General features: G+C 37.6%; 1 protein-coding gene across 4 annotated transcripts in view; it reads right to left on the reverse strand.

The window, feature by feature from the left end:
* Window positions 1-17,012, reverse strand: part of CADPS2 (calcium dependent secretion activator 2) — a 270,492-nt gene that overhangs the window by 127,154 nt on the left and 126,326 nt on the right. For all 4 annotated transcript variants that reach the window (XM_057378528.1, XM_057378520.1, XM_057378511.1 and 1 more), the window contains exons 7-8: window positions 13,599-13,710; window positions 3,172-3,311 (exon numbers count right to left, since the gene is read on the reverse strand). In XM_057378528.1, coding sequence (XP_057234511.1) covers window positions 3,172-3,311; window positions 13,599-13,710 — 252 coding nt within the window. The remainder of the gene's footprint in view (window positions 1-3,171; window positions 3,312-13,598; window positions 13,711-17,012) is intronic.

Below are 17,012 nucleotides of genomic sequence, written 5' to 3' on the forward strand. Positions count from 1 at the left end.
AATAGAATAATACCCTTTAGTAACCACTAGGCTATGCTAAGAGACAAGTAAACAGGCACACAATCTTTTTTAAATAATGMATGATTTTAGAGTGCACGCAGATGTGCACTTAAAGGCACATAAAAAAAACCCCATGCATTACAGAAGGTATTTAGAGTAACCCACATATCTTGAGTCAATTAACCTGTCCTGCTGGGGTTTTCAATCCTAATATAATTAGGAGTTAAGGAGAGCCAATTGAGCCTTCCTGAAGCAAACAGTAATGCTGCTATTCTAACTCAATGAGATAAACAGGCTTTTAGCATTTTATACAGAAAGGTTTTAGCTCAAATTTTACTCCTTTCCTTTGACATTTTAGATTCAAGAYTGCAACAGAAAAAAAAATCAGAAATGCAAAAAAATCTCCTTTTTGTATGGATGTTTGYTCTACTAAATAAAGGAGATCTAAAAAATATCTTGTATGTGCTCTGCATGTTAGATAAGGGTAAGGTTACCACATTCTATGAGAAGACAAATAAATTACAAATGATGAGAAAGGAATCTGAAATATCATGAATAGTCCATAATTGGAACTGTTCTACAAATCCCCATTAATGAGTGACATTTACCTTGTCACTACTCAGACTACTTTGCCTTGTAATGTCTTGACAGGATTCATATACAAAAGGATGGTTYTTATCATTCAGGTTAATTCCTACTTTCAAAGCCTTCATGCAAAAATAAAAATAAAAATGTAAAATAAGTAATATGATTATATTTACTGTTAGATATATATGGGTATTCARTTTCTTTTTTAAGCATGTAAGAGAAAGCATTGAAAAAACATGAATTGTTTCCTTGATCAAGTTTTTTTTAGAAATTATATTGGTGCAGCAACACTAAATTAATGGYGTCAACATAAACATAAACCTCTTTTTTTTGAGAAGTAAAAATGAACTACAATTGAGATTCACAGTAGTGTTGAGCCATAAAGATTTTTATTTCTTGCTCTTAGAAAGGTTACAATTCATAATTTAAAATCCCAAGTTTATAATTTAGATTTTTGGTTATGACTGTCGAAATCAAAGAGAGAACATGATTTGAAGGTGCTGCAGTCCAGTCATTTGTAACTGAACTACAATACAGTATAATTTGTAGAATTGAATATTCTTGAAGCATAAATGCCAGACAAGTTTTGAAGTCCTCCAGCTTAGCCCCTTTTGTCAGTAAGTAATGTAAAAAAAAAGGAGAAACTTTTCTGAAGAGATCAATTGAAAAATATCTTAAAGAACTGTCTCTGATTTTCATTAGATAGAGCATTAATCTAATAAAACTCATCTTTCTGCAACTGGCTGTGGGATAATATCTGAATTCAACTTGGAATAAATGTTGAGACTTTCATCTGAAAAACACTATGAAATGCCAACAGATTGCCTTCTTTTCCTACAAGGGAYACAACTTGTATGTTAGTTTGTTAATTCAGATTGACACACAGAAAACGGAAGTTGTTTAGTTCTAACATTGGTTAAGAATAAAGCATGAGATACKTCTGAACAATACCATGAAGAATTAGAACTTAACTGGGTTGTACACACTMACTACACATGAAGTCTGTTAGAAAGGTTGTAAAATTCAACTTGCTGACATGATGAAATTCCAGCAGAAAGGACAATCACATTCTGTCATCCTTTTATTTCCCTCCCTTTGTTGTACTCTATGACACAGTATTTAAATATATGACCACATTCTAATTAAAATAAAATAAAATAAAATAAAATAAAATAAAATAAAATAAAATAAAATAAAATAAAATAAAATAACCCAGCAATCTTAACTATTCAGGATAGCAACAGCTGCCTTTGAGTACTTCAGCAGCTCATTTTGTCCTATGGCCGCCTTCATTATGTTTTATGCAAACACTGCTTTACAGAGAGAATTGAGTTATTTGCATTTCCACATTGTGCAGGTTTTCCAGGGAATTGCAGAGCCTGGCACTGTAAAAACCCTGCCCAGCAGAGCACAAGCCTTTGGCTGAGCAAAGTGACAATGCCTCCACTCCTCCAGCTGCTCCAGAGTGTGGGAACCTTTYCTACCACATACTTTCCAAGATTCTATGTGTATAATCCTTCCCACCTTCCTATGTGTATGATCCTGAGAGGACCACCTCTGTTGTCCCTTCATAACAGGACAAYTGAAATACTAAAGATTTTAGGCTTCAGATATTCATTTTTAAGATATTTGGACTTGACCAGCCCCATGTGTATTTACAGTCCCATTTCTAGCAACTTCAGGTAAAAGCTGTCCATGTTGAGCATCTCCATGAAATTGGATTACAGTTTATCAAACTGACATAGGAAACAAATAACATCCTGTCAGTTACTACAGGTGGAAACATTTCAGTCCCTTACGGGGAAGTCCTTCTATGTGGCACAAATGGGGATAAAAGCCAGTTTCCTCCAGGCATCCCTCAACTATTTAAACTGCAAAATATTCCTTTGTCTTTCTGATGATAGTGCCCATCATCCATCACATGTTTACTGTCTCTTCACAAATGCAGATTTCCCTGATAACACAGTATCCATCAGTTCAGAATCAGAGCAGCTTTAATATGTGCGTGGAAGCAGCTGGGAATCCCTCTTGAAAAAACAGAAAATGACCACTTAATACTTATACTCACCCAGGAAGTCAAGAGAAGGCTGCAGAGAGTGCCTGGATGATGGCTCTTCATAACATTAATAGTTCCTGACTGCACACTAACAATTCTACTAGCAGGTGTTCTTTTCCCTCCAAACAAATACCCTTTCCTTCCTCTCACTGCAACTCCAGGGGTTAATACAGTACTTCATCAATCTCTTCAATAAGATTCAATTTTTCAATTCCATCTTGTTAACAGGGCTCAAAAATTGTAACATTCAAACCCAGTATCTAAGTGAGACTGTACTCTTAGTTCTGCATTTCAGACTTATTTCGTTATCTGTCTTTACATGTCACTGAACATCTGAAATGACTGGTATTTTGACTAGTCCAAACTTTATGCATAAAACGAAGATGTAACAAAATATCTTAATCTAGGAAATGTTTTACACATTTATAATATTTTACCAACTTTATGGTTTTAGATACACCTTGTTGAAACACAGGCACAGTGAGGCAAAATAATAAAATACAGAGAGTAAGGAAAGGTACACTTACCCACAGTGCTTCATGTGAGGTGGYTTATCCATTCTCACTGCCAATTTAATTTTTAAGTCACTGTCCTGGCTGTTTTTGGGAACTATCATTTTATGCAGATCAGGCGTCTTTGGGCTATTGGATGTTGGATATAACACAACCTGCAAGTCATGAAAACAAAAACTTCAGAAAGTTGATAAAAAATCCCCTGGTAGTCTTTGATGGAAATATTCAGGCAGAGACGATTCCTGTCGCGTCTCCTCCAATATGAAAGATGACTGAAAAAGATTTCATAAATCTAATAAACCACTTGACTCAATCTTATTGTAACAGACAAATTTCAAAAAGTAACTCTTCCCTTCTCTTACAATGGGAATTTTCGTATTATGACTTAGTAAAGTTTCTACCTGTTAATACATTCTGAATTAACAGGGTTTTTTTTTTCAAAAAGGAACAGTTGGCATTTCCAAATGCTCATGTACAATTAAACAGGAACCTAAACTTCTACATTATTTAGTGTTCTGCTGGAAACACCCTTTAGAAGCAATTTGATGCAGCATTGTGCAACCGATCAGCCCTCCAGTAGTGACACTGCTTGAGAGAAGATAATCAAAATACACTTTTGTGTATTTGTTACTATCTATCTCCAATTTTTGATTAACACCATTAATAAAAGTCAATTTTAGTAAAAAAACCTGCAGAAATCGTAGATGAATTCCAAAGCATCTTTGCTGTAAAGGGAATATAATAAATGTAAGATACTATGTCCAATGCATATGTGTTATGCCACAAACCTCTTGTTTAATCTGAATGATAGAGAGAACAAAACCCCATTGAATTTTAAATATTTAATTTTTCTAACATCTATATAAATTTTTTAAAGCTTTACTAATAATTAGTTTTAGACTAGTGTTAGTTACAAGTTGTTAAATATTTATTTACCATTCAAAAAGTTCATCCATTTATAGTAGAATTAAAAACTACTGCTTCATCAAATCCTTACCCACAGTGACATATCCAGCAGTTTCCTCTCATTCTTATTATAAGCACTATTTTTGAATCAATTTAGACTCTAAAYTATTCTAAACATACTACTTGGGAGAATTCCATAACATTCATTGAGTTCTGAATTATGATTATCATGAATTACCATTATAATTTCAAAAGTAACAACACTTTAAATCTTCACATCTTCTTGAAAAATAAAATTAAACATTATGTTAACCATCAAGTTAATTTCTTAACATAGCACTTGTGCCTGGTGTCACATATCTAAAACACAACATTTTGTCCCCTGTGTTRTTATGAAGGTTAAATCAAGGATTTGAACAAAACTGTCCACGCAAGTATAAAAGTAACCGATGTTATTGAGGAAAAAATATTACAACTGTGTCATTCAGATCTAATCGTCTGAAAGGTGGCGTAAGTGGAGGCCTTTAGCTTCCCATCTCAGTATTTTGCAGAAGCACATTTCTGCATCCCGGTAATATCAGGAGCTCCAGTCAAGCAGAGAAATATGATGCATCATTCCTMATCAAATATGCAGCCTTTGTAAAACCAGTGGAAGAAATAACCTGTCAGATCTAYTGAGTACATTCAGTACCTTTTAGAGATAGCAGAAGAATCAGTATATTTTGATTTTAGCAAACCAGAAGGCTGCTTTTTTTTCTTTTTGTAAATGCAATGAAAYCACTGATTACAACGCTGATTTTCATTCTGAGTAAAAGACATTCCTTAAGAAACATTTAAAAACACTATGAGCATGGCAACCTTTGTGTTGTGATGTAATAAACAAAAAAAATTATTTTTAGTTTGTTTATCCCTTTAACAGCAAGACTATATAAACAGAATAATCATCCATTCCTTGCATGTAATCACTTGGCATAGGGCTGTAGGAGGTGCTAWGAATTTTTCCCTTTCTACAGGCTGCAGTTCCTGTTGTCCTGTACSAGTTTGTTACAGCTCATGCATCTCAAGTGACATCTTTCTCCTGTCAGCTTCTTGAGTTTTTAGAATGTTGATGAAAATAAGAGCAGACAAGAGTGTAATTAATTTATTTCTATGGTACTGAAAATTCCTTTTCTGCATTTTTAAAGAGGTATTATGCAGCTTCAATTTTGAAGCTCTCACAATGAATAAGATCTGTCAGACTATTTAAGTACGCACTGTGTTGGGTTTGTTTTACACTTTGCCATGCCTTCCAGCTTTAAACAATGAGAGCCTGAGAGAACTTTGCAATCAAACTTTCTGTTGCCCACAAACACACGGACGCACACACAAAACATTTGACAGGCAATAATTATCTTTGCAATAACCTTCACACTAACGTTGTCCTTAAGGGTGATGATGACTGGTGTGCACAGGTGGCACAAGACATAAGCTCCCACGAAATCACTGAAACCAAAACACTTGGCAACCTCTCCTTGATAAGAAAAGTAAAAAGCTGCTGAAATTTCTACTAAAAGCCTTCTCTCCACTATAGAATGCTGCAATGTGAGGTCATTGTCATTGACCATAAAGAAAATTTCTAAGGTTATTCTGTCTCAGACTTCCTTTCAACAATGCTTAAGGGATTTTAATCTTTTGGTTGTCTTATAACCTACCTAAAAAATTTAAATGGTATCAAATCACGTCTTCCCTGGCAGATATAACAGTCACCTACAGGATACCCTCACTGTGCCTAAACCTTTGAAAAATTCCATAAAATTCCTACCACACCATATATTTCAGAACTTTTATTTTACTTTATTGTACCTTATTTTGTTGTTCTATACCTGTGGTTATCACCATAGTAGGTTATTTAGCAGCAGGACAGAGAATTAGGAGTTGTTAGAATTGGATTGTGCTTACTATGATTACACTAACAGGTAATCTATATTTTAAAGTAAAATGAATTATTAATAACCAGAATGCTACACAGCAAAATAGCCATTGGRCACTGCATTGCTTCAACTCATTTAAGGCAAATTAATAGTATCAGAACACTGTGGGTTGAGGTAATTCAGTAAATTAAATCATCTCAYAATCATTAAAAAATACTTGACCACRTGTCCCAATTACATTAGCATTACATTTCCTCAGACAACACTGCAGCTGAAAAAGCGTCAAGTTCACTTTATGCCTCTCCTCATTTGGGTGTAAAATAAACACAGAAATCTTAAACATAACAGAGCAACACTTGTAGGCATTCGTGCAAAGTGATACTCTCAAAATACTGTTTCTTAGTTGTGAATGACTGAAAATGGTTCTCTCTTGGGCTTAAAAGATGACAGGTTGAAAGACATTGAAGCTAATATCATCTGACAACTTAACTAACCATAATTTTTGTGATTCCATCGTGTATTTAGGTTCCCACCTGGATCACAAGAGAAGTAAATTTAAATACACCTGAGCCAGACAGTCAATCCAGACAAGCAACTATTAACTGTATTTTTGGCCCATTGATCGTATCGTCTCTTTAAGGTATGAAAGAAAAGCTGAGTTGTCCAAAGTACTGTAAAAGCTTAAACAAACCAAACTGGGGGCAATCTTGCTTTCTCAGAGAAGAAAACTGAGCAAAATATTCCGAGTCAAAAGTGCTGTGCAGAAATATCTCCTATTGGTCCTCCCATGTTTAGATAAAGCTCTCAAGCTGGCCATTCCTGGCTGCAGTTGTCCTGCTGTCAAAAGAATATTCAGCTTTCTAAAGGGACTAATGAAAGCAAGAGGTGAGCAGACTGGCAAGTTGTAAGCACACTCGAGGAAAATCAAGGGTCAAGATATTTTCAATTTTTCCCCCATCTGACACTTGTGGCTGAGCTCAGTTTCAGCCAAATTGTGTCCTCACATTGTGGATGTTCCCCCTCTCCTACTTCCACCAGATCCCATGATATTAAGAACTGAACCCAAGCAATGGAGTTATGCACTCTTTTGACCCAAGAATTTGAGATTWAATAGATTTTACAGGCTGGGATAATCTAAAAATCTCAAACCCTGGGCACCAGACCTTGGCAATCATTGTAATTCTGAGCTGACTATGCTGAGTTTTGTCTCACTGTCACAAATGAAAAAGATTAAAGTGAAGAATTTCTGCATCTTAATGCCCTGTCTGAAGAGGCAGGTGATGTTTAACATGCTATTACAGAAAATCTCACCTTCAGTGCAGACCACACCACACAACCTCAAAACAAAAAAGAAAGACTCAGCCTTGTCCACARTCTCCTCTTCGTAACACAGCCTGGGTCATCTTCAGAAAGCAAAGAAACCTCAGCCCAGCCCCATCCCTAGGGAGGCTCCTGATACATGGGGCTGGTGACTCCCAATCCTGCCCTGTGCCCTGGCACCCCAGGGAATTGTTTCTGTTTCTGGCATCCAGCTTCCTATCCTTTCTTCAAACTCTATGGTCTCCAACAGGAAAGCCAGAAAATTTTATGAGACTAAAGTTCTTTCTCATGCATGTATTGTATTCTTTCAGAATACAAATAGTGCTACAAAAGCTTGTTTTTTGTTGGTGACCAAAAGTGCATTTTCTTTTTTATCTTATTCCATACATACATTGGAGAAACCAAGCCTTCCCTCTCCCGTGCTCTATCAGAGACATTTCTAACTCAATTTGTGATYATTTAAAGCTATGAAAAACAACCAGTGGCTGACACATAAGATCACACAGTCCCTCAACTGCATTTGTGGAAGCTTTCATCCTGCAACAGGACTAATTAATACAATATAAGGATTTGCTTTCATGTTTTAAAATGCAGTGATTTGAAAAGATGCCAGCGCAAGCAGAGAGGAYAGGAAAAAATTAAGTTATGAAAACAACCCATTGTTTTTAGGCACATGCAAATTTATGCTGCTGGTCATCYTCTCAACAAATAGGAAAATCTCCTMGTTAAATATGCTGTTTCACTGATTTGAAATTATTGAAACGGGTTTGGGATTTGAAATAGGTGACAAGAGAAAACCTTTAATGTTATGTTACTTGTGTMACTCCGGCCCCAGCCTCACCTATGGATCACCTGGTTTGGATAAAATGTCTACTGACTCCTCTCAAGACACCTTCTTCTCTAACGTRGAAGTTTGGAGCTGTTCTGTGTTATGTCAGCCCCTTTTCCCAAAGAATGGCTAATGTCAGAGAGCCAGAAGCTGCTGTCACTGTGACACTCAGTTCCCCAGAATGCCACAGCAGCAGCCTGCCAAGCACAGAACTGAACACTTTCTCTGAGCATTAGGTCATGGTGCCCTGCTGCCAGGAGGACGCAGAAAAAAAAAAGCTCAAGAAGAGGTTTAAAACTGGAGGTAGAAAGGGGAAAAGGAGATGTCGCTCTTGAGAGTAATTCCCTTAGAAATGTTATCACCTTGGGAGCCCCTAAAGAATGGGTTAAGAAGAGCCCAGTCACCRAGGGACTTCATGAGTTTTCTATGGAAGCTCCATCATCTCACCTATTGCTTTTTGGCTATGACTGCATTACAGCTGAAACACTGAGACAAGGCTTTGGGTAACAGGTGGTTAAAAAGAAACAAAAAAACAACAGAAAAACTGAATAGGTACACAGTGAGAGAGCTATCTAGAATACTGCTGACAAAAAAAAAAGGGGGAAGACTTCACTATTTATGCAATCAACCTCTGCTGATGGTGCCAGCTGAACACTTAGCCTGGTAGGTCTTAGAAACTGATAAAAGTTATCTTGGAATCCCTCCCAAGGAGCGTCCACCTCATATCTAACAGAGAGTATGCCTGAATGCAAAATATCTCAAGCATTTCCAATGACAGGCACTCTCAAAGACGCTACTGAGAACCCCCCTGTTAGCATGGAAACAATAACAGTCAGACATCACAGAGAGCTGACAGGCAGATGCTTGGGGGGCAAGAGAAAAAGGGGAAGTGGAAGCAATTTCTTATCATTTCCCAGACTTAAAAAAGAAAGATAGAAGAACTCAGACCTGAAAAACTTCAGTAATTTCAAAGTGCAACGGAGAAACAGAATCCCCAGGGTGATAGGCTTTAAATTAACAGTCACAGAATGGAACTGTCTCTGYTCAGGGGCTCTTTGAATGTGGCACAGAAGATAAACAACATGCCCAGTGCAGTCAATATTCAGAAATGCAGCAATCCTGTGAGCAGAGGTACCTAGCCAGTACTGCTATTTAATAATTTTAAATCAAACACAGAGTAACAGCACTAAAGGAAAAAAACCCAACAAAACCATAAAGCATAGCTGCACAGCTAATTATTGCTGGCTGCAGCTAACTGTGACAAGCAGGCTGTGAGACAATAGTTCTCTATTAATTGAATAGTCAGAGCAACAAGGCTGAAATATTCTTATATTCAAAAAGTATCAGCAATCAAACACCACCTGCTGCTCTCACATTGTATCCACATATGTGCTAAGCACGCACAATGGCTGTCACTTTGAATTACTAGGTTTGAACATCTTTATACACAATGTACTGAACAAGCGYAAGTGGTGTCAGATCCCTGTGCTTTAGAAACCACCAGGCTGATTTTTTAGAAGTATTTACACCAAACTCTGAAGGCTTCTTCACACTTKCTCTGTTGTTGCATGTACAAATGCAAACATCAATTCTGCCTTCTGTATGCGCATACAAAAATTATTCAAGTGGCCAGATCAGCCACATAAAATTTGTGCCACARATTTCATAGATACTTGAATAATTTCCTCATTATATTTCCTCATTAGAATAAGCTCAGCTTCAAMGATGCAGCCTGGCTCACTTTTTAGAACCTAAAGTCAAGGGTTCAATTCACTGTATGTAGAGTTCTGCATAAACACAGACACAGACCACTCCAAAAGCTCATGTTCTGCAGAACCCAAATCCAAAAAACATCCTTTCCCCTTCTGTGCAGCACACATCTCTGTTTTTAATTTCAGTGGAAAATGGAATTTGTACAACCGTTCTCCAGTTTGCATAGAACAGAGGATAAAGACTAAGATTTACTTTTGTTTGMAAGTGTTCAGCAGGGAGCCAGAAGAATATCCTGCAGCAAGCAAAATCTTCTCTTGGCATTCACAGCTGGATTTATTGGTATTTTTGGAGGAAGACAGCCATATCAGACAAGTGACATAGCAAGTATTACTTCCTTTCAGTTAACCACATCTTAAATGCTGTGAAGGGAGAAGATGTCAAGTACAGACATGAGTTCTTTTGTCACTTGGTGCTCACCTTGTGACTTCTGCAGCAGAGGTTGTGCAGCCCTCAGCCTGAGCCTCCAAACATGGAGTACATAAAGCTTTAAGTATGSTCTGTCCTCTCTACTGAAAGCATGAGACTGCACCCCTTCTGCTCTCCCATGAGCTTTTAACTTCTGGAAATAAGCAGTGTCTTCCCCAGAAATGAGGGACCYGCTATATCAGGGTCTAAATCTTAATTTTGTAAGGGAGAAATCACTGTGCATGATGGGTTCAATGGAAATATCTTCTCCTCTACAGCTCTGGGAAAACCTTTCTGGCTCCACATTTCATGCATTGGATCTCTTTTCCTAAAAAAAATGACCCCTTGGTGGCAGAAGAAACCTTTTGGTATGTGATGGAGGTTCAAAATTCAAATCATGTAGCTTGATGCTGCCTTCTATTTCTAATTATAGACTAAACAGAACAAAACCTTCAGAATAACTGCAAGGTATTGGAAATGCAAGCTTCAGTAATGTAGAAAAGTGGTATCAGGTCAAGACACACGCTTTCAAGAAAGTACTTGACAGATGAAAATTAATGTCCACAGTAAGCCTACCTCAGAAGGGGCAGGTTTGAGTTGAATTTTTAAGTACAGGAAAAATACCAGTAGGAAGTYTCTTCAGACCTTTTCCAAGGATAAGAAACTAGCTGGATCAGATGTACTCCTGCAAGTCACTGCACTGTAATGACCAGGCATGAAGTTGCTAAACTTTAAAAAAATTAGGCTTATCCAGTGGAATCCTGCATCTTCTCAAATCCTACTTGAATTTAAATCTCTCGGACCTGACAACAAAGACATCATTAACAAAAGAAGATTTTGAAAGCGAAAACRTGTACCATAAGAGTACATAGTACTGCAAATGATTTTGTAAAAATTTGGTCAGATCTTTTCCCACTCTCCCCTGAAGCCAGTAACCACCACTCGCAAATAGTCTGGTTAAACCACTTTATCTTCAAGTTGGAAGAGCCTTTCTTCTCCTGAATTGAATCTCTGCCCYCATGAGCTGGAAGGTGCCTGTCAGCAACTCCAGGTTTTACCAGACCTGGGAGGTGCAGAAAGACAGGCACACAAACAGGTTAATGCAYAGCCAAAATGTCCTTTTTGTGTTATTTTCCACTCCCCATATGCTGTACATAGGGTCACTGTGGGAGGTTTATCTTTTACTGACTTATCTTTCACAGAAGATATTCTTTGGCAAGGATGTGGGCTGGACATTTTTGGTAAATTGGGAGTGAATTATAAAATGGAAAGCAGTATCCAGGCATCTCTTGGGTACTTCTCTTTGGTATTCCAAATCTCAGCACAAGCTTTAATGGAATGGGAAAAAAGTGATGGTCTTTATTGTTTCTGACAAGGGAAAAAAAAMCAGCAAAAAGAAATTACTCTAATAGCCTAATTCTGGTACAAATAGCCAAATCTCAGAGCATCTGATAAAAGCAAGCAGACTCTCTGCCARAGAATACCAGGAGAGGAAGAATCAGAAACAGAAGATTGCTCTTCCCTACTTCATCTATGTATCTTGCTTTGTGTCTGGKAAAGCTGGGTCAGACTCCAACAACAGGGCACTGTGCTCACTATCCCCTCTCAATTAGGCAATTTTTTCTCTCTTTCCCCTCACTCCTCCCAACCAAGAAACTTTCTTTAAACTTCTTTGACCAGCTRACAAACAGATGTGTCAGAAGGCAGCCAGGAGTGTGAAGGGAGAGGAAACAGTAAAAAACTCACAAATCAATTATCTGTGCCCACAGGACACAAGTAAGACAAAACCTCTAGTCAGTATTTTACACGTGAAATGTTTTCATTCTTTAAATTTTAAATCTTTTTAACCTCCTGTCCTAGAAACTCAGACAATCTTCAGGGTAAGAAGGCAGACTAAGGCTAGGAGCTGAGCTTTGGCAATTTGAGGTTGCAGACACAGAGGATCCTACTGAAACGTGTGATTTTTAGCCTCTTTATACTGATGTTTCTTTTCTTCCCTGACTCCTTGGCAATGAGTATGCTGGCTACTGTTCACAATGGCCACTTAGTCCCACCTCCACTGCCCTTCATCTTGGCACTGACTTCCCTTTTGCTTCTTTGAGAGGAAGAGCAAGGAGGGACAGAGATGAAATTTCTCTGCGTTTGGTAACACTGTGCAGCTCCTGTAAGTTCACCCTTTCAGCACCTCCTTTATTGTTCTGAATCCAGATACTGGTGACTCTGGTTTGCTCTGCTGCAGCCCTGTGGCTCCTCTGTACCTGTCCCACTGCCTGCCTGGATCCTGCCAGGCTGTTACCCCAGGGGAATCTTCCCCATGTAGATCCCACCTTCAAGTGATCTAGGAAGCCCCTTAGAAGGATATGAGCTGAGACAAGAARTAATCCTGAGAACACAGTCCAGACCTTAAAAACTGAGATGATGTATGGGAGAATGTGCTTCACATAGCCACCTGTCAGAGGACACAAAGTGGAGAAGAGSCCTGCTTTTTCCAACAAGTTGTGCTTGCTTGAATGAGAATAAAAATGTGAACTATTTTCYATGCGCTACATATCAGAGGGGAAAATTTCAACAGGAGAAGAAGGGGAGATTTGCAGACCCTCTCTGCCTCATTCACCCTACCCTCTTATTTCTATGATAGATTAGCTCTTGATTCTGGCCTAAGAAGGACAAATTTACAGAATTTGCAGARTAGTCTGAGTTGGAACATCACCGAGTCCAGCTATTAAGTGCATGGCCCCCATGGAGATCAAACCTGCGACCTTGGCTTTATCAACACCGTCCTCTCACTAACTGAGCCAATCTCAGATTATCCTGTCAAGATACTGAAAGCAAGAACACAGAGGAGAAGCACTGGAGCTCAAGAATRAGCTCTTATTTGACTCTGACATATYATCTCCCTCACTCCACTCCTATTTTGCTCCATCCTTCTACCACTTAAGAACTTCCTTTCCCCACTTGTTCACTACATTTATTACATGCAAGTAATATTACCTCTCTCCCTTTCACTCCTAATTTGAATACTAAAAAGCATTAATATGTCATGTAGAAATTCACATTTTAAACGAAGAGAACCACCATGGCTGCCTGATGTAAGTTTCTGAAAGGTGATTGAAGTCAACCTATCCCATTTTGAACCCTAGGAAAAGTCACCCTTCTATAGAAAATGCACTGTTCAGTAGAGYCACAGCAGAGCAGGCTGGTACTGAAGGCCTTATACCATTTTATGGCATGTTTTACCAATATTCACACTTCARCCCATCATTTCTCACATATTTCTCATGTCTACACATAATACTCACTCTTCCCAGCTCTTTATCTTCAAGTGCCAGCACCCCGGTGCTTTCTGTGAAGAGTTTTACTTTGACAACRGGTCGAGGGTGAGTAGTGGTGAAATCCCCTTGGGTTCCCCACCTGCAATAAACAAAACAACAGAATTTAACTGGGGCTGRGCACAGGCCTCAGAGTGATAGGACTGTAACATTTTGTGCAGAGTATTTATCAAAGCACTCCTGGAACTTAATTTTCAAGCTTTTGGAGRATGAGGGTGGGAAAGGAAAGGGAGGTACATTTTTGAGCACCCAAGATCAAAGATCTACATAGRAAAAATGGTTTTTCTCTGCAATAAAACAGATCATGATTTTTCTGTATGACTTTTGTCATAAAAAATCAATCCAAAATTTTTTAATGGCAGAAATTATATCTTCATAGAGAAGAAAGAATCAAGCAAGAAAGCAAATAAAGACAGACCTATTTTAGGTGAAATATTCACTATCTTCTGCATATAAGTCAAACAAATTTAGCAAAGAATTATGTCTCAATTTACTTCAGCTGACCACAGTCTGAATAAATTAGGAGACTTAGGCAGAGAAAACATTGTCTTTTGCGAGATGTTACAACTTCCTATGAGAAYGTGGGAAAAATGTAAACACACATGCAAATAAAAGGAAAAAAATACTATCAGTGACTATAGCTCTGCCACATAATTACTGCCACAAGGCTTCATGCCTGTAGAGAACCTTAATTAGGCAGATAGACTTCTAGCTCTTAATCTCTTGTCTCAGTTAAGACACTTGGTTTATCAATTTTTCTCCYCCATGCCCCACCATGTGCCAGTGGWACAAAAAATGCAAATTATACAAACCAGATTTCAACTTCCTTCAATGAACTATTCCAAATTTCTGAGCAACCACATGGAGCTCAGTGCATTCATTAAACTGATTGTTATTATGCTGSTAGGCACAAACAAAATGCAAAAAGTAAACACAGCTCCTGTTTCTCTTGATTTTGTCCACTGTGTGAGATATTACGATTCTCAGAAAAGAAGAAAATAAACCAATGTCCTTAAGAGTATGCTCTGTAAAAAGATATATTACACAAGTCCAATGMTTTTTGTTAATGTGAACAATTTCGGTGATGGAAGTGTCCAGATGGGAAGTGCAAAATTTTAGACAAAACAAGTATGGATCTTATGCAATATTTATATTATTTTAAATAACTACTGTTATTGAATGTTTGGTTTTTTTTTTTTTAAATCTTGCTAGAAAAACTTTCAAAAGTAACAATTATTTCAGCACTGACTGTTACAGTGTGCTCACAGCACTGTCAGCTGCAGCCCATGTAGCATACTGGAGACCTCTAAAATTACCAGCTTTAAATATGAAAAAAAACCCTAATTCTGCCTCTTCAGGCTCGCATTTTGCCATATAATTTCCCTTTGTTCACATAATTTTTCTGCTTTTACCTACTCATTCTCTTTGCTATAGAAACGGCAGTGATTTGATGTTTGTTCATCTTTAACCATAAGCCACAGTCTTTTYACCATATTTCTCTGTTCCTGTCAGAGGTATGTGGGCTGATACAGTAATTAGGGACAATCTATTGCCAAAGTTTATTTCTCTTCACTGCAAAAGTACCTACTACCAGCAAGAAGGTGGATGTTTATTTCAGCTAAAGATTTATAACTGTGTCACACACACCCCTCYAAGCAAATTTATTTTTCTACTTCAGTTTGGAACACATTTCATACACTGGAAACAGCAGCAAATTTCTCTCTCAGGTTTTCCACTTAACTCATGGTCTCTGCTAGACAAAACTTTTTTTTTATGAGATCATGCAGTGATCATGGRGTAAATGTAATAAAATTTATTATTCTAAGTAAAGATCTAAAAATTTGAATTTAACCCTATTTATTAGAATATTTCTGATAAAATATCAAGTCCACAGAATTTCTACACTATTTACTGTCCTCAGCAATATGGAAATCTCATTTTTGAAACCAGTACCAGAGGGTACTGGCATCCCTGGTGCCTTGGTGACATCTTTTGCATCTTTCTGGGTTTGATTCTTGGTTTACGTCTTCTGCATAACCTCAACAGGTTTCTTGACTATTCATCAAATTACATTAAGAGGACTGCTGGAAGAGTTTTCCTATTGCTTATCCAAAAAGGGATGTGGACTGAGCTGGAATGAGCAGGAAGACCCACCCAAGACATCTTGTTTGGCATCTTACAGCTTGTTAGGCATCTTACAGCTCCACGGAGTAAGAGATTTACCATCTTGGAGCTGGACTGGAAATAGAATACTGAGGTCTCTTAACACCTTTGTGTTTCAACTGTTTCAAAAATCTATACAAACTCTGCTGTTTCTACTTTGTTAGAAACAAACTCTWACTGTAGAGAAACAGGAATCTGTAACCCTCAGGTTAGAAACCCCACTCACAGTGCAAGTTGTGAGATGAAAGGCCRGGAAACTGAAGGACAGACAAGGCTCAGCACCTCCCTGCACATCCAACTGCACTGATACATKAAAAAACTTCAAATCCAGATCTGACAAACATTCTGTTGTGAGTGAAGGATTGTGTGAGTGTGGAATTTATGAAGTATTGCAAACCAGGAGCTGTCCCAGCAGTGCAAGTCACCCCACAGCAATCTGACAATAAATCTATAATTTGACAAGGAGGATCCACTCAACCAAATAAAAAGAGACTTAAATCCRTACTTATCTGATTTTGATGTTTTTACTGAGACTCCTAAAGAGAGTATTAGTTGGTGCTAATTGCTACTGGTTCTTCCCTGCTGATACTTGGAAAAATATCATAAGCATTTCATTTTCTCATATGAGCACAAAAATACTCATCCATTTGTAAATGATTGACACCAGGATGCTACACTAGAAAGCACAGATTTAACTCTAACACTATCTCATAAAAACCAAAAGCACGGTTGTCTTTTGACCATCATACAAAATAATATGAACATTGAAGCTTTTCCCTTTGGAAAAATGATGTTGAAACTGACTGCATATGCATCAGGAGTTTATTATGCAGCGCTAAGGATTTGACAGGGTAAAGATTATTCCTTCTATGCAACATTACCATCACAMTTTTTTTAATATAGATGTTTATTTATGTATATATTCTCCTGTACATCAGTGAGATCTGGAATTAATGTTTGGAACCACAAGGTAAAGTGATTGTATGCTTGTACCTTTCTATAAAGCTTATAATGGGATTTACATTGTAAATGTTTTTCCTGGAAAATACTTTTTAATTTCCCTATTTTAAAATTACTCATTTATTTGAATGGAAGAGCAAGGAGCGTAATTTCCTTGCTCAGAGCAAGCACATAAAACTGCAGCTGAAAAGGAAGACATAAAGAAAGTTCTAAACAAATCATAATATTCTTTCACAGTAGAAGCAAAGACAAGCCCCATGC

This window comes from Malurus melanocephalus, unplaced genomic scaffold (assembly GCF_030028575.1).
Source record: "Malurus melanocephalus ecotype Western Australia unplaced genomic scaffold, MMel_1.1 scaffold_11, whole genome shotgun sequence".
Taxonomy (NCBI): Eukaryota; Metazoa; Chordata; class Aves; order Passeriformes; family Maluridae; genus Malurus; species Malurus melanocephalus.